This window comes from Struthio camelus, chromosome 2 (genome assembly GCF_040807025.1).
Source record: "Struthio camelus isolate bStrCam1 chromosome 2, bStrCam1.hap1, whole genome shotgun sequence".
Lineage (NCBI taxonomy): Eukaryota > Metazoa > Chordata > Aves > Struthioniformes > Struthionidae > Struthio > Struthio camelus.
In genome coordinates, this window is record NC_090943.1 from 45,488,726 (window position 1) to 45,511,254 (window position 22,529).

Here is a 22,529-nt window from a genome sequence, read left to right on the forward strand (position 1 = left end):
ATATCTTTTTATAGCTTGAAAATGCTTTTCTTTATCTTTAACGGTATGGGTAGATGAATAATTTACTCCAGAAGAGGAGAGGTTTCATTTTTGCACCAACCTACTGCACAGTAACTATCCATGTGCAAAAAAAAGGGGCTATGCAGAACAGGCAGAGAAGCAACTACTGCAGAGTAGGTGCATGTAACTTGCACCTTACTGTATTATAACTTGTCTGTCTGTTCTAAGAAAAATAACCATGAAGATGGAAGCCAGTGCATTTAAATGTTGTATTTCACTCTTACCAGGAGTACAGAATGGTTCCAACAACTGATGCGAGTTTGCTGTTTTCTTGCTTTTGCTTTGCGAGACCAAAGTCAGCTACAAAAAAGAGAGAAAGAAAGAAAGAAAAAAACATTGATAGGTCAATAACTGCCTTGACAATTAAGTAACTGAAAATTAATGCAGGTTCACAACAGCTGAAAAGCACTTAAAAAAAAAAAAAAAGTTTACATTTTGCAGTAATGCCTATCTGCCTACCTCCATATTAAGCAATGACATATGTTTTAATTAGGCCTACCAGACTTAAAAATATTATGAGCACACATCTGATGCTTTTAATCCAAACTATATGATCAATTTCAGATTTGTATTAATATTTCCCAATCAACTGCATGACAGTAGTAAGTATTTATAAGTAGTGATCTAATGCCTTAATGGAAAAACATAATTTTTTAAAAAGTAATGATAGAAGTAATTATGTGGCTTTATTTCAAACTAGGATAAATAGCCGGGAAAGATGGACTTTTCAGAAATTTGGTTGGGAGGAGAATGGGAGGTCTAGTATCTGAAAAGTTCTCTTTAAAAGATTACATTTGTTAAGAAATAATGGAGAATCTTAGTCTTACCTTATGACAAAAGCTGTAAATTCAGACTATCACGCAATTATGTTAATATAACTGCCTTTTGTGCAATGACACATTTTCGCACGCCTTTCATATAACTAAGTCACATACATGTTTAGAGACCATATTTTTTTACATCTAGCTTTCATGAAAGGAATTCCAGGTTCCACAGATCAATACTGCACTGCTGTCTCAATGCAACAGTGCACTAAGACATGTTGCACTTCACTAAATCTAAAAGCAGAGAGCAAGAGAAAAATCATTGTACTCAGTTAAAGGTCTGCTAATAAAATGTTGCATTGTAATACTATTTTAGAAGTGGTAAGATCTGAGTGGTAAATAACATTATTTAAAATATTTCAAGACTCATGTTCTGTGTGGATCCAGAGAGTATCTTAAGTACTGCTAGACAAGTATTACAGCATTCTTATCCCAATTGTTTTTACAATGAGATAATAAGAGATTGAACAAAGTTTAGTTCAAAATGTTTCTACTCATCAAAGAAAAGCTGCGGATCCAAAGAAACAGGCAAGAAAAATTAGTTTCTGTTGGCTCCTGCTCAGTGTGAGGCTCAAGGGTCTGAAAAGGAGTAGGTCTCTTATTCAGAAAAGGTTTTTGATAAGAAGGCCAAATGTAGGTTCCCTGACCACAGATCATTTTTCTTTCAAAAGAAAGACTGGATATTCAAATAAGATATTCAAAGAAGGACTGCAGTCCGTCTTTGTAGTGCTGTAGTGCTTGGAAAACATAGGTAGAAAGAATGCTAAACAAACAGGATGAGTGAGAAGTCTCCCTTTTGCCCTTGAGTAAGACACTTCTCAGGCAGTTCACCCCAGAGGATATTAATCACAATAGGACCAGAGATTTTTGCAATGTTGATACTTTCCTTAATTTGAGTGAATCATTCTAACTTATTTCCTTTTGAACTCTTCACATAACTAACATTCTATGAAGAAAGAGCATTAAGAATCCATAGAAATTCAGTTCCTGGGGCTTGAAAGATTTAGAGATGGAGGAAATGTTAACTTTAAAACTTTAACATCACATTAGTGCTTATTCATCTGGAAAAAAAGAAAGTAAGGAAAAATTAGCAAGATGTCTAGCTAATTATCTTCGCTTCCTTGTAGGCTCAGGTCCCCAGAAGCAGAGGGAAAAGACATGTTTCATAGAGAGAGTAATCTTTTCCAAATTCTGCTAAACAGTTTTGGCACCAGCTAGAAGCTCCTAAATATATCTGCTAAGAAATACAAAACATGTCATGACCATCTTTATATTAAAAAAAAACACTTTTTCTTAGCTTTTTCAACCTCGTAACACAGAACTGAATGAAGAGGAACTGGCAAATACTGAACTGTAGAGACTAATGAAATTGCTTCTTTTACTCTATTTAGGCGTTCTTCTGCAGGTTATAAGTTGGTCTATAACTTTTAAGACTCCAGGATTCCTCATTTGGTATTTGATGCCAAAAGTTGCTATGATGATAAACAAATGAAATCATTTCTGAGAACTGCCAGATGTCTGCCTTCCATCCTCTTAAGTGAAAATATGATCAAAGTAGTTAAGATGATCCCTGTTAATCAGCATTTGTTGTTTTGTCTGTGAACCGAGGCTTGATTGGCAAGGACTGATTATGACAATTCATATCTGGGAATTTCCTGAAGCAGCTTCACACCACTGCAATATGTCTTCTTGACCCCTGATTTTAGAAGCTGGGAGGGAATTGTGAGAGTAAGATTACTCTGTACTTGCTCAATTTCTTATGAATTTTACTTAAGCGTCAGCTGTAACCACACAGAAAGTATAGTGAGCTACCTGAATCTTTGATCTGACCTAGCGATTCTTATGTTACGATCTCATTGGTCACTCCTGATATTCAAAATCCTATTTATCAAAGAAATTTTTCTTCCTGAACCATCTTGATTTACTACAGTTAATTTATCCAGCGGTACATTAAGCGCTAAGACAAAGCTCTTAAGTACAGGAACAGGTTTTCCTCAGAAGCTGGACCTACCCTCTAAAATTCACACATATTTGAGATGCATCTGATCAGAAAACACACTAGTCTCAGAATGAAATACATAACCTAAAGCTTCCACATATTTTCCTACAGCTTCCATTCCCACTAACACTGAAAAAGAACCTATCAGTTAACAAAAGTAGCATGAGAACTTGCTGAAAGGAACTATATCAACATTGACAATACAATGGTAAATATTAGTAGGCTAAAGAGATGCAATCAGAGAAAAATGGAAAAGAAAATCTCCCATAGAATCATACTGAGAATGCTAGTGAAAGCTTTGTGAAGGAGTAGATCATATGAAACAAAACAAAGGGTAGCAAGAACAAAGGCAAAGAGATAAGACAAACTAGGAGGGAGGGAGAAGGCAGGAAGGCTGTCCAGCCACTGCCAGCATCAGGATACAGGAGTGCATGCTGCACCAGTTCATCCAAAAGGGAATTATAAACCCATCTTAGTGATTCAGCGTGAGGTTTTGTGAGAAAGATGAGCTACTAGATCTCTGCCACCAAAAAAGGCAGTCCTCCCCCTCTCCTGCACTGCCTCTGGAATGCAGACAGACTGGCATTTATGTCTCAGTTAAAGCTTTCTCCCTTTTGCTAGGTTAGTTTTTTCTCTAAATCACTAAACTGTCTACCAATTCAGAGGACTCTTCTTGCCTCCTGTAGTCTTGCAATGCAGGAATACAATTGGCATTAGAGACGCAATTCCCTCATCCCTAGAGAAAACAAGAAAACCCCTCATTTTGACTTTTATATTGTTCCACCTTCCTGAAAAGGAAAAATTATTCTTTTTAAATCAAAAATAAAACAAACAATGGTATAGCTGAAGGAAAAAAAATGAACTATTCCGATGAGGAAGTAATCTTGGATCTTTAACGCCACCAATGGAAAGATCCACCTACCTGTTCGCATAGGAGCAACTGTCTATTTCTGCAAGATGATGGTTGCTTAATCTTCAAATGTCATTTTGGAAAACTGATAATTTTTCTGCTTTTAAATACTACTTTGAATCTTTCCAGAACATGCGAGTTACATGCATTACAACTTATTGTACCATCCTAATATGTGAAAAGTTGTAAGCTGAGTGGAACAGTAGGTACGTCAATCTAGCAATCAAGTTTATAAAACGAATTTCTATAGTAAGTTTTCATGCTTTGCGTACCACATAGCCTGAATCGGTGCAATTTCTTTACAGGCAATTTCTTTAATGTTTGGAAGCATGAAATACTTCACTGAAAAATTGAGATTATTTTCAAGTCCATTCAGACAGACAACAACAACAAAAAAAAAAAGAATAAGCTTTCAACATTAGATGGGTTTTAAATACTGTGATTAGACATGCAACGTCACTAGTAATGACTTACCAAAATAGTCATTTCTCCTTCAAGGCATTATTATATTTAACTAGATTTTATACTGTGACTCTAAACATTAGGCCTTGTTTTTATTTTTTCCTTTATTATCGCGTATATCAGGAACTGAGAAAACTAAGTGCTATTTTAATTTTTTAATTCATTAAAATAGCCAAGCAACCATGCAATGGAGAGTCATCAAATAGAAAGAAAAATTAACACAAAAACATGCAGTCACAATCCTTTAGATTCTGAAACAACCTTTTTCACTTGTTTACATTGTGATTAGCAGAGTAAGTGATAATGAAGTCTTCCAAATAAGATTGTTTCAGAAAAAAAAAATCCTTGGGAAGAGGTCATGAAGGGGAGAGAAAATGATGGAAAAAATGAGTAGGGTACCTTGACTAATAGCTTACTCTCTTACAGAATAATCTCTTCAACTTTCATAATAGCTGAAAAACAAAACATTCTAACTCTTAGTAGTCTCTAAATGAGCATTCTGGTTACATGTAATTTTTTTTTAATTGACTGAATTTGTTTTTCATTTGCTGTTTTATTACCTGAAGGTTTCACCTACTAGATTGATCTTTTGGAGTAAAGACAAGAGGAAAATTATGTTTCCAGATGCTGCATCTTAGCAATACTAACAGCATAATTGCACATTTGTTGTCTTAATTTAGATTTGAACCATATTTGGAAGCATCATTAATTTTTCATAAAAATCAACTATGCCCACAAAGACCAAAAGCGAATCCAAAAAAAGGATTCAAGGAAAATCAAATTCATTACATCTTCAGACCTATTTGGGTCAGATTTTAACCATGTCCCCATCAAACAATTTCTTCTTTTACCCTGAAAGCCTCAGAATGAGACAGGTGTGCTTTGCTTCTTTTCAGTAGGTTTGCAACTATAATCAAGAAAGTTTATCAGCAACTAACTGAATGGGATTAGGTATTTGATGTTTTTGAGTGTTGCAGAAATACTACTGCTAATAATGTTTTCTTGTTTGACATAAAATAAAGAATAAGCATTTCTAGAAATCTGTAGAAAGGTACAGGTTATGGACTAATTGAGAGTGTATTAAAAGTTTTATTATTAGTGTATTGATCTATTCTTATATTACTAGCCATTTTCAATTACTCTTAAGCCGCCATCATCATATTTATGATTATTCCAGTCCTATGAAATTTTATCAAGATTAGTGCTTGCTAGCATGAATAGTACCATTAACTTCAGTGGGACTCATCACATTAGTATGTCCTATGCTTAATAGAAATTACTGGCAAGAGTAGACCCTGTAAACAGCTAAGTACAACTACTTCAAATTTAAGCTGCTGTGTTACAACCACCTGGGAAAGAAAGATAAAACATTTTATTACCCCTAAACGCATATCCGAAACTCCAGCTTATCCGTAAATTTAATCAACAGCTGCATATACTTATTCTATTTTTTTCTATCAACAGAACAGGAAAAGAATCCATTTTTCATCATTCCCAAATATACCTTCCTAGCCAATCTATCATTTTCCTTTCAGGGTGCTAATATCAATGCTTCTTAAACTTCACTATAAAATTTGTCAGTTTTGTGAAGCTTGCAAAATTTGCGCTAGGAACATTAGCATTGTTCCACATTTAGAACTGCAATTTGTGGAGAGAGACATGATTGTGCAGTTGAGCTATCAATAGTGTCCAGAATGTTTGATTTAGGGTATGAGCTTAAACAAAAGGATGGAAAATTCCACTCAGCCTCTTGTGAAAGTTTTGAAAATCAAGTATAATGAGCATTTCCTTGAATCTTTGTATCAAGGGTAGTGATCCTGATACCGAAGACTGTTTATATGACCTGAAAAAATTAGCATTTTTCTAAGCAACACCGCAAAGTAGTGACTAATATACAACAGACACTAGTTACATCACTAGATTTCATGGTCACCCCTTCTCTGGGCAGGGCACAGAATAAGGAGGCAACAAGTCTTTTAAAAAGTGTACTCAACAACCAAGTACTCTAAATTACAGAATTAACATGTAGCTTTCTTTCAGTATCTGCCAACTACCTGAACTTTCAAGTCGCATTTGCTTTACCATGCTGACACTTTGTGACTGCCTGCTATGATTAGAAGCATATCAGAGAGGTGATTTGTCCCATAATCAGCATTCTGCTGCTATATAATAATCCTAAGTTTCATTTACATATAGATCCCATCTGCTAGTGCATCATGTGCACTAAAGGGTAAACAAAGCATGCCATCTGTAAGAGCATACGGAACCCTTCACAGATTTGCTTGGTATCACATCTGAAAGGTCTCAAAGCAATTCCACACAGCCCTCTTTGACCATCAACACCTAAATCTTGCTGAAACTAGATGACACTGAGGAAAGATGGTGTACAGAGTCTTCTGGTTTGCCCTGCAAACAGATGCAGCTATAGAACTTTAGACAAAAGTATGCTGTGCTAGAAACAAAATATAGCTGTGGTAAGATATAGCTGCGCTAAAAACAGATACACATTTTAAATTCAGAAAATTATTACTTCTCAATGTCTTATATAAAGAGCTGGGCAGATTAAACTGAGTGCCACAGATCATATGAGAGTCAAAGAATCTCTAAAACCCTACACAAAACAACTACTGTTTAGGCTGTGCCTAAAATTCTACTGTAACTATTGTTTATCAGAAATTACAAATCACATATTCAAGCTGACCAGAGATAATTTCAGTAACACTTTTCCACTAATTTAGAATGAGATGTTTTATGAAATTACAGGTTAGCATGATTCTTATTTTTATTCTTATTTGGGTAGTATTCGTAGGCCAACCAGTTGTGACTAAATGCTGTACCGGCATATAAGAGATGGCAGTTCTGGTCCCCTCACTATCAAATTTGTCAGAAATAAAACAAAACAAGTGAGTGGGCTGGGGAGTTGCAGAGACTACATAACAACAGCATGCTTACAGTTCTCTACAGTCAGAAACAGAGACCTTATATCACTATTAATCTAGCTAGGGTCAGACTGCAAATGTCTGCTTTCCTTTTCAACAACAATTGACTTACAGGAGCCTGAAAGATTGGAATAAGGCAGACTGAATTGCCACAGGTAAAAGATATCATGGGAAACGCGGTGAAAGTTAAATATTTGACACATGAAAACAAAGCTGGTCAATGGGCTTAGGACTTCTCTTTGAATCTTCCATAAGTTTAAAAAAAATAGACAAAGACCTCAATAAGAATAGTGTCCAATCACATTCAAATAAAAAAACTGTGAATACACAGATTCAAAATTTCTTCCTACTATTACCTCAGGCATTCTTTTTCCAGTAAAAGCCATAGCAGGCATATTCAGAGACCTTCTCCACAAAATGTTCCTCATAGATTTCTTTTATGTTGTGCCAGGCTGGACACAGAGTTATCCATCTGTATGAATTCTTGTTCTCAGCTAGCTTCCACGTTAGGTCCCTGCCTATAAAGTTCTCCTGAAATTGCCCTACAAGGGCCTCCTGTATATAGCAATTTCTCCATATCTTCAGGATGCCTAAGCACAGTTCTGCAACAGGTCTTTTTTTTTTTTTTTCCCCTGTGCTAACAGCAAGGTAGGAATGTCTCCCCTACTAAACACTCCTTTCCCCTTCAAAAAATATAAACTCAGAATCTTAATGAGAAACCTTTATAAGATTTGGAACACAAGCGGCTCAGTTCTTTCCACATATACGGTGAGAAATAGTTATCTGAGGGTCCCAGCACCTAAAGCAATTCATTGTTGGGGCTGCTGCATAGCCATGCGCAATACAGAATGAAAGTCTATGGAAGCACTTTGCTCAAATTTATTCCTCTCTTTTTCTTTTTCTTTTTTTTTTTTTAAAGTCAAAAGTCTACAATGAGAGTCCAAAACCTGGGCCATTCCAGAGCCATTGCAGTTCTATAAAAACAACATATTTGAAGAATTTTAGTTAGAGAGGAATAAGCTGACTGTTATATTGCCAACCTGCAGATTCTCCCAACAAAAGGTTAACAAGAGTACTATTTCCAGAAGGACCGACTGAGGAAGAGAAAAAAAAAGAAGAGCGTTATACTCATACAAACTTGTGAGCTTTTTTTCCTCCGAAGCAAAATAATTTGTGCCAGCAGAGGTCATTTCTTGTTACAGAGTCACACAACACTGCTTCACTGGTACCCCCACAAAAATGTTACTCCAGTTAGCAATAATTTGTGCACCATTTTGTGATTTGAAAGACTCCAGAAAATTAAAATATCTCTCTTTAGGGTGACTGTACACAGAACTACAGTTCCAAGTAGATTTGTGGAGTAGAACCTTCTATTTCATAAAACCCAAAAGGTTAAATTCACTACAGAGCCAAGATTTGAGATTTCTTAATATTTGGGCGTATGCCCTCACCTCCTTTTATACAAAACTTCATCTGGAACCCCTTGAATTTGTCAAATGATCAATGATTTGTCAACCCTCTCCTTAAATACTGTGAGATCTAGTTCTCAACACTGTAAATAACCCAATCTTTGATGTGGATTGATTGTATGAATTAGGCATGATACTACGGCATGCCTCAACACAGTACATATTAACTACAATTAGAAAGAACAGAAATTATTCTTACTTTCAATAAGGCTGTAAAACAACAAGGCTCAGTTAAATTCGGAAGTAATAGATAAAAGGTCTTTAACCCCCTCTGAAAATTCCTTATATTTTGCTATGCTAGTACTAATTAAAGCACTACACAAAATAATTATCTGTTGAACTATCACAATAGCTTCTAACCAATCACTGTAGAAATGGTCAAAGTAAGTTTCAGTTCTTCCAATTCTCCTCAACATCTGCAAATCTTTGACAGAAATATTATCCTTTTCAATGACAATTTAGATAAATAAATTGGACAAGAGGTAAGGTAAAGGTGCTAAATCAAGACAAGACTGCCCCTCAGTGGCAGTATGTTGGTATAAAATACAACATAAAATAACGTAAAATAACATTCTGAGTATTAATTTTTACCATTCAGGGACAAATGCTCCATTAAATCATCATTTTTTCAAAACTATATTATTGTTATGAATCAGAACTTTTTAGCTCATATGATTTAATAATGAATTAATTTAAATCTGTATATCATCAGTCTAAAATGACAGCTGCCAGACAAATTGGCCTATTATAACCGAGTGCTTTGTGGTTGGGAGAGTGTATATGTCTACATCTCCCTTCTGTTTTTAAAGATGAGAGGCTGCAATGCTCAAATTGTTTATTTTGTTTCACGTTGTATGCTTATTAGCATTTGATTAGACATGGTACCTACTCTAGTTATCTCAATATTCTTGGTGATTCAAATACAAGCAGGCCCTGAAGCATTGCTACAGCTTAATTTCTTTTAGAGCTAAACCATATCTTCCGTCATATTTGACATCCTTAGCTGCTAGAACTATAGTCACGGATGATGACACTTAGTGGCAATGATCACTAAATCTGCATTAACAATTGCTTTACAGAACAGCATAATCATGAAACAATTCACTAGCTTCCAAGCGTGATGGCCAACGCATGGGAGTCTGAAACCTTCTGCAAGTTACAGTAGAGAAGTTCTTCTCAGTTACATAATGGGTAATTTTCTTCAAGTAAAGAAGTTCTACTTACTAATTTTAACTTTATCTTTATCCCCCAGCATGATATTGTTTGGAGTGAGATCTCGATGAACAATCCTTTTCTCTTTATGCAAATAACGAAGAGCTAGGCAGAGCTTAAAAACAAAACAAAAAAGAGAGCCTTAAAAGATTCGTTACTGCAACCTAAATAAAGGCAAATAAAATTTAGTGACATAATAAGCGTTACTTTGTCATTTATTATTAGCCTGACAAACATAAATGGTGCTACTAATTACATGCAGGAAAGTCTCAATGAAAAAAAGCACAGACCCTTACTTGGATAAATATATTCCATATTCTTTCTTCTGTAAACTGCTGTTGCTTTTCCTTCAAAGAATGAAAGTGTTCTTCCAGTGGCACCCCCTCTATGAGCTCCATGACTATGTACAACCTGTCATCTACATAAAAGAAAATGAAGTTACAGTAAAAATATATTTATACAGAAAGTGTTTGAAAATAGAATATTTGAGATTAAATATATAACAACTGCATTTTTAACTTGTTTTTAAATTTATTTGTACATGCAAATACATTTTAATCATAGTTCCACTCTTTGTTATTCCAGTTTTTCCCCAATACCCATTTCTACCATGGCAACTGCCTCATAACTACTTAACAGGCAGGTGTAGGTAGCTTACACTTTTTAAAACATGGCTGAGCAACCTATATCATTCAGTCTACCAGCCTGCTCAACTTTCCAATTGTGAATTTTGGATCCTTAACTCTACAGGATGAGGACCACACTTGCTACATTTTTGCATCTAGTTTTACTGATACAGAGATATCAGTATTTCTCTTTTATTTTTTTCAGTTTTAAAGCAATATAAACATGTCTAAACTGTAATAGTTCTCTAAGAACATATCAGCATCTATTGCTCAAATTAGATACACTCCTTCCCAGTTTTAAGTACTTTTATTTTATATATTTCTGTTTCTTCACTAGGTACAACGTTGTAGTTCTCTACATTTATACTTACTTTCCAAGAAGGTTCTATGATAGCGTACAATATTTGGATGATAAAGCTACAACGAAGAAACAAATTTAGCTGTTTAGAATAGTTAGACTGATGGCCCAATATTTATAGTGTTTAGATACGCATTGGAAGGAAGAAAATAGTGATGATGAAACAAAATTTTTTTAGATTTCTTAATACTGCTTTGAATTCCAACCAAAAGCAGAAGCTCAAAACACTGAACACTATTTCCATTTTTGCAGCATTTAAAACTGCACTGTGCCCTCCCATTAAACATGCATACTATTGGGTACCAATGGGATTTCTTCATCCTGTTTGCACAGCACACAGGCAACCAGAATTCCACAAAATTGCCTATGAACTGCAGTGCGATAGCAGTGTTTCCTGCTACCCCAGAAACAAAGACATGTTGCAAATTACTAGAGCAAGCAGAAGAAAAAAGAGCATGGTTGCTGTCCACTTTCCTCTTAATAACCAGAACAGAGTCTGAAGACGGGCAGTTACGCCTGCATGAAAGTATCGGTTTTCACAGCCTACAAACCCTAAATCTGATCGGTCTTTTTAACAGATTTCCAGTTATAGCAATGACTATTTTCTCACTGAATTTTAAACCCAGGAATAAATTATTGGAACAAAGACTCAATAGTTTTCTATTGCTATCTTAATTTACTGAACTCTTAAAAGAAAGCTTGCATACTTCCAGTAGAAAACGTCAATAGCTTCAGTAACAAGTATGTGCACTGCTGCTAATATCACAGCAAGAATTTATGCAATATTGACAGCTTTCAGGCACAAAGGACCAATATTGTACTGATCAGACAAAAACACTTAACAGGAGCTGGAAGTCCTGTTATATAAGAGCTCATCAACAACAACACTAACAAGAGAATGCCCACGTACAAAACTGAAGTCCATGGGACATACCTGCTCTTTAATGATGGTTAGTTCAGAAACGATGTTCTTTACATTACTGTCTCTGTCTTTTTTGTCCTTTCCAAATGCTGGATTGTGTAAATTGACTTCTTTCATTGCTAGAAGATTTTGTCCACTATGTTTTCTAACCTAAGCAGAGGATAAAAACCCTGTAAAATTAATATAGGATGCAGGCAGAAAGGATATTATTATGGCTAGCAGATTAGTTATCTGAGTCCAAACTTGTCTCACAAAAATTAAAATAGTTTTTTTCCTATGTGTATGATGTGATTACCACAAGAACTAGAGCCCCACAATGTAGTTAGCAGTATCCTGCTGCACTTGCTGCAGTGTATTAAGGAACATTATCAGCCTCCAGTGCTGGTTTGCAGATAAAACATGTTTGAACTTCTGTGGTTTTACAGAGATTTGTTAGACTTTCTACAAACAGCAGTCCTGTCTACTGCAAGTTACTAAAAGTAAACATAAGAGAGACACTGGTCAATTTCACTCATACAGATATGTCAAAAATCACAGTAAATGCTACGAGAACAGAAATGCAGAACTGCAAGCAACAAACCCAGATCCAAAAAAAGCTTTTCAGCACCTGCATTCCCTTGATGAAGCTCAAAGGAAGCTAGTTAGTACTTAAAATAGGCATCAGATCCTGTTTGTGAAGCTTCCCCCCAAACTTGTAGTTAACATCAAAAGGCAAGTTTACCTTATATACACTTCCAAAAGCTCCACTGCCAAGGTGTTCTAAAATTGCATAACTGCCTATATGTTTTGTAGGTGCCTTATTCTGATTGATGTTCTCAATGCTTTCAGCAATTTGCTTCAGTTCATCATCCTGGTTACAAATTAAATGACAACTATAAATATAAAATATTTTATGCATTTCCTGTACTAAGAATGGCTAAGAATACATTTGCTTAGCTCTATGAAACTTTTTACTTACCTTTAATAAATTTAGCTTTGATACTAGCTCTTCATAAGCACTGATATCACGAACATAATGTCCAATATCAATGAAGACTTCAAATAAGTCAGTAGGGAAAAGTCTACAAAGATTTAACATTTTGATATATTTTAGAAACAGTATTCACAAAAGCTATTAATCTACAGCAGAGACCTTTCAATGTTTATTTATTATTTCTTACTTTACAACCTTCTAAATAACACACTTATTTTTGACTAATTGATTCAGATGTTAACTCTCTAGCACTATACTTCACACATGGGAATTAAAGAACCTTTCAAAAGTTAGAATTCAGCCTCAGCGCATTGGGTTGCCAGTTGTCCAAATGAGGGCTAGCCTCTTTAAAGTCTATGGATCTCCTGAATATAAGGATATCCTACAGTATTTTATATTGAGCTTTAAGTTATTTTCATTTTTTTTCCCTGTTGTATTTTATTCTGTGCTTATAAGCATTTTATCCAAGATCCTTCTTGTATTAACTGATATGGTTAGTACCTATCTGCATTCAAAGAATTATGACACTCATCTTAAAATTTTTGTCCCAGAAGGTTTTTACCCTAAAAGATATGAAAAGGACTGAGGGCAGTAGAAAGACCACATACATTACACCGAAAAGACATAGTATTTGGTTAGTGATTAGCTTAACTGGAGGTTTGTTTCTTTCTTTTTAAAGTTATGGTAGGATTGGAAATACTGAAAAGTAAGGCAGTTGGAGAAAAATGAAAAACAGCAAAGCAGCCCATTCAGATTTTAAAGCTTGATCCCAGCCCCAAACACTTGTTAAACGCTGAGGCCCTTCCAGTAGAAAAAGTTTACCAATTCCACTTTTTTTTAAAGTAGAAGTAAGACAAAAGACTAAAATGGGCAAGGAAGAGGAGCCAGGAAACTACAGGCCTGTCAGCCTCGCCTCCATCCCTGGAAAGGTGACGGAACAGCTCATCCCGGAGGCCATCACTAAGCATGTGGAGGACAAGAAGGTGATCGGGAGTAGTCAGCATGGATTCACCAGAGGGAAATCATGCCTAACAAAATCTGATAGCCTTCTACAATAGGACAACCGGCTGGGTAGATGAGGGGAGAGCAGGGGACGTTGTCCTCATAAGCAAGCTCAGGAGGTGTGGGTTGGATGAGTGGACGGTGAGGTGGGTTGAGAACTGGCTAGATGGCAGAGCTCAGAGGGTTGTGGTCAGTGGTGCAGAGTCCAGTTGGAGGCCTGTAGCTAGCAGTGTCCCCCAGGAGTCAGTCCTGGGTCTAGTCTTGTTCAATATATTCATCAATGACCTGGAGGAAGGCACAGAGTGCACCCTCTGCAAGTTTGCCGATGACTATACTAAACTGAGGGGAGAGGCTGACACACCAGAAGACTGTGCTGCCATTCCGAGGGACCTGGACAGGCTGGAGAGCTGGGCGGTGAGGAACCTCCTGAAGTTCCACAAAGGCAAGTGCAGGGTCCTGCACCTGGGGAGGAATAACCCCAGGCACCAGTACAGGCTGGGGGTTGACCTGCTGGAAAGCAGCTCTGCCGAGAAGGACCTGGGAGTGCTGGTGGACAACAAGTTGACCATGAGCCAGCAGTGTGCCCTTGTGGCCAAGAAGGCCAATGGTCTCCTGGGGTGCATGAGGCAGAGTGTTGCCAGCAGGTGGAGGGAGGTGATCCTGCCCCTCTCCTCAGCCCTGGGGAGGCCTCACCTGGAGTACCGTGTCCAATTCTGGGCTCCCCAGTACAAGAGGGACATGGCACTACTGGAGAGAGTCCAGCGGAGGGCTACCAAGATGATGAGGGGACTGGAGCATCTCTCCTCTGAAGAAAGGCTGCGAGAGCGGGGCCTGTTCAGCCCAGAGAAGAGAAGGCTCAGGGGTCATCCAATCAGGGTATATAAGTATTTAAAGGGAGGGTGGTCAAGAGGATGAGGCCAGTCTCTTCTCCGTGGTGCCCAGCAACAGGACAAGAGGCAACGGGCAAAAACTGAAACACAGGAAGTTCCACCTAAACCTCAGAAAAAACTTCTTCACTGTGAAGGTGACAGAGCACTGGAATGGATTGACCAGGGAGGTTGTACAGTCTCCAAAATTGTGCTCGCCACCTATTTTTATTTTAACAAAGGGTTAAAGTAGCCATCAGGTTGAGTACAATTTTTCCAGTCAATTGTGCAGCCAACTGTATTGTGATTTTATCATCTTTCCCCCTAACTTTCTTATAAGTTATTCTCCCCTGAGCCAGCAATGTTGCCCTTGCGGCCAAGAAGGCCAATGGTCTCCTGGGGTGCATCAGGAAGAGTGTTGCCAGCAGGTCGAGGAAGATGATCCTGCCCCTCTCCTCAGCCCTGCTGAGGCCTCCCCTGGAGTACTGCGTCCAGTTCTGGGCTCCCCAGTACTAGAGAGGCATGACACTCCTGGAGAGAGTGCAGCAGAGGGCTACCAAGATGATCAGGGGACTCTCCTCTGAAGAAAGGCTGAGAGAGCTGGGCCTGTTCAGCCTGGAGAAGACTGAGAGGGGATCTGATCAATGTGTACAATTATCTGAAGGGAGGGTGTCAAGAGGATAGGGCCAAACTCTTCTCTGTGGTGCCCAGCAACAGGACAAGAGGCAACGGGCACAAACTGAAGCACAGGAAGTTCCATCTGAAGCTGAGGAAAAACTTCTTTGCTGTGAGGGTGACAGAGCACTGGAACAGGTTGCCTAGAGAGGTAGTGGAGTCTCCTTCGCTGGAGATATTCAAAAGGCGTCTGGATGTGATCCTGGGCAATGTGCTCTAGAGGTCCCTGCTTGAGCAGGGAGGTTGGACTAGAGGATCTCCAGAGGTCCCTTCCAACCTCAACCATTCTGTGATTTGGAATTCTAGCAATTTATGATGCAGAATAAATCATTAGAGAAACAGTACTAACAGTCAGAATCCACAAGCAGTACAATTGTTATCCTAATCCCACAAATGAAAGTACAAGGTTATACACAGCCTTTGTATTCTATCTGGTAAAACTCTGTCATCATTCTAGTAAAAATGGGTAACTGCTGAAAGATATTTTTTCCTTATTGATCCCAACCTTTCAGGAATACTCCTAAGTATCTCTGCTTGATACACAGTCACTCCTGTGTGAAGGAGTGGAGGAGTGAGTAGAGAAAAAACTTACTGCTCCCAGCTATTTGCTAGATCCAAGCCTGTAACTCACACCTGGTACTTGTTTTACTAATCTTTAGGATAAAAGTAGGTTTTATCACTAACTGTTCTAAATCTTCCCTCAAGACATTTTAAACCCTGATTCATGGGGCAGGAAGGAGCCACTGAAGTCCTAGGTTTTCTGGCACATATGCAACAGAAGTCCCCAAACTGAATGTCTAAATTTTGTAGACTGGCACTGAGGCAGTGTAGGAAGGGCTACCATTGAATGTCAACAGGATGGAAGTTACCTGTTACTTATTCTTTCTGCTGAAAATAAATGATGACATTTAAAAAACATATTTTTCTGACTGGAATGATGATTTGTAAGCCATCCTAAGGGAGTTTCAGAAAACATTTTTTAACATACCTTCTAAAGAGATGTCTATTTCTTTCCATACTGAAAAGGAATCTCAAGGCTCTGAAAGCATAGCACTACAGTAGGGAAAAATTCACATTAATGACAAATTTATATACAAATGAAAAAGCTGCTGATAAACAATCAGGGGTTCCCAACACATCTGTAATCTTTGTATTTAAATGAGTCAGTAGATTACCTTATTAAACTGGTAATTAATCTCAAGAAAGTAAAAAAATATGATTCTATACTTTGATTACATGTGATTTGCTTAAGCGCCTGCTGTATTTCAAAACTAGGCAGGCCCACTTGGAAAAAAGAACGCGGGTGACTATAGCTGTAGTATACTGCTAGATGCTGAGGAACATTTAAGTCTTAATTGTCTCTTTTCACTTGCAGAAAGTTAGGTTTTCCAATACTGAAATACTGGTAAGTGTAACCACTGGATTTGTAATGACGCAGCAGAAACTGCATTTTGGCTTTTTTTCTTGTGAAAAATAAAGTGTAGAGCACTGAAAGTTCCAACAGGGGAAAATAATTTAAAAAAAAAAAAAAACAGGAAAGGACAGGAAAAAAGTTGGAGAAAGAATGTTCCACTGACCTGGGTTTATTTTTTTTTTTTTTTGTTATCTCAGTCACACAAAGTTCATCTAGTTTACTGAAATATACCTCAGTTTCTATATGACCACTATTGAAGAAAACTTAATTTTAAAATAGCCACCAGAAGTTAGTTAATATGTATGCTTTTATGTAACTCTTCTTGAATGCTCTCTACGAAGAGTCATTTACTTAACCTACTATACCATATGGCTGACCAAACAAAGATGACAGTATGAAGCAAGTCAAAAAGAAATAAGCTACTGATACCTGAAACAGTATAAATAGTAAGTGCCTTTAACATTATTTAACTCTACTTTATTATATCAGTGACTAAAATACTATCACAGTCCAGCTCGAAAAATCCTTATTTAGACAACCATAACTGTGATCTAGTAATAAATGCAGAATTGGTCCCTATGTCAAAAATATCTTTTTCAACATGAGGTAAATGCATTAAATGAAGAAAATCAAGGTCAAAGACTATCTCTGAAGGAAACGGGGAATACTTGAAATGCTACAGGAAAGGAATGGATTGTTAATGCTGACAAGAAGCTACCCTTTACAGAACAATGTTCTTTTTAGTCCAAAATAAACACCCCAACAAAGGAGAAGCAAGGTGTGCTTCTTTGTTTAACATTTCTTTGAGAATCACAGTCACAACAACTTAGCTGTACAGAATAACCTGGTCAGGTTTGGCCATAGTTGTTACCTTGAAAGTTTTTTCTCTTTAGAGACTGTACATAGTTTTTAACGTAGGAGCCCGTCCGTGAACGGACAACATGATAATACATTAACAATGAGACAAATGACTATCTTAAAGAAGAATATTTGTCTCTCACACACTAGCATTGTGATATTAAATATTAACACCTGTGATACGCTTCCATTAAGGCACGATGATACTTATATATGGTATATACACAGAGCAAGTAACTGATATCACAGCCACACTGGAAGTAATGGAGCAAGAACACTAAGGTAGTATGGTAGAGAGAAACTGAATGTTTAATTGTCGAAAACACAGACAATGGAGCAGTAAAGAAACTGGGCCAAAAATGCCCATAAGAAAAATGCCTATGAAATTCATAAAGTACAGACAGCAGTGTGAAAGGCTGAATAAAAGATGTATTTCTTACGGTTTGCCTGAACAGGATTTAGTTTTTATATGTCACCATTAAGTCCATTATGAGTTCACATAGCTTCACAGTTAACCCAAATGCAGGTGCTTACTACCTGTTGCAAGTTACTTCCTATCATATACTGCTGAAATCTAAAAATCTAGGTTGGCATAAATTAAGCTCCTTATAATTATATAAGTATGAGGCAACTGCATTAAGCATATGCTCCAGTTTACTAAACTGCACATTAGTTTCATATACCCTCTAAGAAGATATTTATTTATCCCGCCCTTCCAGTTTCCCCCAAAATAATGTTACAAAGAGTTCTAAACTGATTTAACTGAAGTGCTATGAAAAATCTAGTTGCAGAAAAAAGGCACCTACTACACTGAACCTGCTCACCAAGCCTGATCTAGAGGAATTGCTATGGGAAAGATGGCACTACAACAAACACTTTTGTGGGAACGCTTTCCATCCCTACCCAGGGCATGTCTACCTGGCTAGATAGCTGAGTAACTATGTAACCAGCTTAGTGTAGTGCTATGTCAGAACAACAACCTGTGAGAGGCAGCAGCACGTGGCTGACCACACTCATCTGTGATAAGGGCCTTTGGCTTACTCATAGAGGGGCAACCAGGGCAGCAGCTGTGTCAGACGTCCTTGAACCACAGGTCACTACTTCCTGAGAGCTTAGTGGGATGCTAATGCTATTTCAAAGAGGCTGGAGAAGAGCTACCAGATAATTCATAAATATTGATACCTTCCATCCTAAGTTGACTCAAAGCAGTACATTTATGGTGGCAAGGACATGCAAAAACTCAAGCCATTCTACACTTCTTTGCTCTACATTTAAATTTGCTCTACTTCACGTGATGTTTTCCTGTATTTTATTTAGCAGCCACAGAAAGAAACAGAGATATGAATATAGCATGAAACCTTTAGTAAGTTTCAGTGAAAACCAAGACACAAAAAAGCGTGAAAAACTGAGGGAGAAATTATCACATGAAAAATACTCACTTTCCTTTATGCTATACGAAGTGCCAGAAACTAAGTAGATTAGAACAGAACACCAGAAACTGAGTCACAATTTAACTTTTAGTTAGTGGGCCATCTGTTATTCCTGGCTTCCCCCTCCCCTCATCCGAGTGAGTAACTTATTGCACTTTAAAATAAAATTTAAAATCATAAAAAAATCTCAGGAACTGTTTTGGGCTTCCATTATGCAATGATAATAAAGGAAGGTACCTGTAATAAATTAGCTTTCTCAGCACAACTTTCTTTGTTTGGTAAAATCAGCTTTGCTATTGTATATATTCCATTTGCCTGGAAGGGAAACAGAGAAAGGTCAACAGTAATACCACTCCTTCACACAGAAACCACAAATAAAAACTAATGTTACTTCAAATAAATCAGAAGCTAACACCAGTTTACAAGTTCTCAGCCTTCTACTAAATACCTACATTCTAAGTTGGCTGACTTAAAGGTACATGAGAGTGAAATCACCATTACATTTAAACTGATCCTACAAAGATAGCCTGTAAATGGATAATGGAGGCAATGCTGAGTCTTTAGAGGTGAAGGAGATTGCAGCAACACATCTCCCATCACCATGTGGATATTTTGGATTGTCAAGAATTAAAAATACAGACAAAGTAATTATCACAATTTGGAGATACACCAGAAGTGATAGCTAGAGGAGTATTTCTGTGCCTTCAGCTTCCATTTTTCATGTAACCATGCTTGTGTTCTCTACCAATATACTATATCCTTCACACTGGTGGACCCACTGCTGGATTTAGTTGTGGTACTGCTCTCAGTTATCTGACAAGCTCCCTGTTGGAGACTACTCTCCTCTCTAGCAGAACTGAAGGTGGTGTGTGTCTGCTCTGCAGATGTTTCGGTGCAGTTCCTGACGTACTTGCTTAAACCGTTCATGAAAGTAGATTTGAATTAAGGTTTTGGACTGTGAGGTAGAGTCATGCTCTTGCTTGCAGCCTCTGCTGCTCAGGCTGTAATTTCTGACAAAGGCACAGGATGTACAGGTAGAGTGCAGCTATAGCAAAAGTAAACAGTCTGAACCAAAAGTCCTTTGCCACTGACTGAGACAAACCTTTAAAGAAACTTATCTTGACTTTCCTCTATAAGCTTCAACACAGAATCAAAAGAGCTGCAACTCTTCTTCCTCCATCTGATAGGCTAAAAATAGACTGGTAAAAATAGTCCTAAGTGAGTCCTTTGATCTTGTTTGCCAGGCAGCTCTCGAAAAGTTACATTAGGAGAAAGAAAGAAGCAGAACTGGAAATTAAACAGATTGCTGTGGGGTGGAACCGCTGTTGAAATAAATGTACTCGAAGTTATGTCCTGAATTGAGAGAGAGACACTGGCTGCTGTTTTAACAAGGGGAGTGGTCATTGTCTTTTTATAGGAAGAGCAGGGGAAGAAGCCAAGCTTGACACACCATATTCCCAGGCTGTACATTGTCCCACCCCATTATACGTTTTCCTGACACTACCGTTATGGTGCACTGCTGGGGCAACGTGGAAAAGTCCTATTCTACATTAAAACCAACTTTTCATTCCTTAATTTGCCCAGAGTTGTACTGTATTCAAAATACATGCATTTTAAATAAGTTACATTTTATTTTGATAAAATCAGACTCAGTCTAAAACACATGCAGACACATGGTTCACATAAAAAATTGTCTAAATTGGTATGATTTATTGACAATTTTAGCACTTAAACTACACAGAAAATATTTTTTTCTAGACTTACTTCCACTCTTTTGCTCTTGACCGGTACTTCTGAAAAATGCATGAACTCCTTTGCCTATCACATTCAAGATTCTCCGTTGTCTCGATTCCTTTTAGGAATAGCTCTAGCAAGGTTTTAAGCTAACATGTGGATTATGAATCTTGACTTAACATTTAAAGTCAAGTCTAAATGCTGGTATTTTTAGCTGGTAGTTTAGCTGGTATTAATGTCCTCAATATTTATGTCTTTAGCTATGCATGGGATCCATACTAGAGATTTTTAAGAATTGTTTTCAGAACCATTGATTCTAGCTAATTTAAATACCACATTTTATAATGCATTTAGAGCCACATTTCTAGGGAGTGGAATGCCAGGACGTTATCATGGAAATATTAAATCCTGAGGAAAAGAGGGAAATTGTTTGCCTAACATTCCAATATTAAGCTGCTCAAAGTCTGCTTTAAGAAACTTCATGAAACTCAAAAAATGTGTTTTTTCCATAAATTTCATGGTTACTCTGATTCACTATTCTATTTTGAATACTGCAAAAGTATACCAAGAGATTTCAGTCAAATAAAATGTGTCCGAGTAAAGCTGTTTATTCTCTATAACAGCTAGACACATTTGTTGATACCTGTGGATATAAGTGGGCACGTCTGTGTGGGGACCTATGTATAAAGAGACACAGATAATAAAGTTACAGAAAGGCATACTGTCCAATCCCTTTGAAATGCATTTTATTTGTTAATTAAGTGATGCTGACTAATAACAAGTCAGTCAAATACTTAAAATACAGTTTGCTTCCTTGCTCAAGGAAATAACCAAGATAGAGTAAAATTATAAAGTATAATACCTTACTTAACTGAATAAAGTCTTCTTACCTGTACTACTTGGTAAGCATTAGTATCATTGAGCACCAGTTCAGTAATTGCAGCACAACAAGCTAGAATTAAAAAGATGAGATGTAGCATATGTGGCCAGATTCATAAAGATATTCAGATGGCTAAAAACACAAATACTCAGTCAAAATTACACAAGACCTCCGAAAGTTCATTGCTTACATCCCACTGTCTTATGTAGGGGTCCTTAAAGAAAGCAGTCAGAAGTAGTCCAGATGTATACTCAATGGGATCAATGGTTTTGTAAGGGGACCATAGTCTTTATGAATGCAAGATCTACAAATGGCTATTCATTTCACATTATCAGCTCCTCAGAGATAATACTCAGGACAGAGTATTCAAAAACAGACTGCTACATATTAAATTACAATTTTCAAGGAGATACTGTAAAGGCTAAAAAAATCCAGTAAGGATAATTTGCATGGTCCTTCTATAGTGACTAGAAAGAGAGATAATCCTCCAGAAGGCATTTCAGAATGGCAAAGCTGACCTGCTATTGTGAAACATGCTCTAAAAGGGAATCTCTCCACAACTGCTGAAGGATTCTAGCCTGTCTGACCTCACCTAAAGATAGCCCTCTGAAATATCACTTTGAAAGAGCTCCACTCTAATCACCTCAGGATTGATTTAGCATAGTAAATTGGTATAGAGGGAACAATACAACCTAATAAAAATAATCTCAGGCTAAAAGTAAACTTTTAAAGGAAAAACTAGTTGAGATATTTTACAGGTGGAAGAAATGTAGATGATTCCCATGTAGTAAGTACTTTACCCTTTGCTTCTTTCTAAAAAAAGTGTGCTTTCTGAAAATACATACTGGTATTGCACATCCAGAAATAAACACAGCTGACCTGATGTTCCCACTCCCCAAAGCAGGTGTCAGTGATT

At 37.2% G+C, this 22,529-nt stretch overlaps 1 protein-coding gene across 2 annotated transcripts in view; it reads right to left on the bottom strand.

Moving 5' to 3' along the window:
* The window catches only part of NEK10 (NIMA related kinase 10), a 114,171-nt gene that overhangs the window by 72,380 nt on the left and 19,262 nt on the right, over positions 1-22,529 (bottom strand). For both annotated transcript variants that reach the window (XM_068935465.1, XM_009687925.2), the window contains exons 14-23: positions 21,624-21,685; positions 19,237-19,314; positions 16,286-16,350; positions 12,740-12,842; positions 12,503-12,631; positions 11,794-11,931; positions 10,873-10,918; positions 10,172-10,293; positions 9,888-9,990; positions 285-360 (exon numbers count right to left, since the gene is read on the bottom strand). In XM_068935465.1, coding sequence (XP_068791566.1) covers positions 285-360; positions 9,888-9,990; positions 10,172-10,293; positions 10,873-10,918; positions 11,794-11,931; positions 12,503-12,631; positions 12,740-12,842; positions 16,286-16,350; positions 19,237-19,314; positions 21,624-21,685 — 922 coding nt within the window. The remainder of the gene's footprint in view (positions 1-284; positions 361-9,887; positions 9,991-10,171; positions 10,294-10,872; positions 10,919-11,793; positions 11,932-12,502; positions 12,632-12,739; positions 12,843-16,285; positions 16,351-19,236; positions 19,315-21,623; positions 21,686-22,529) is intronic.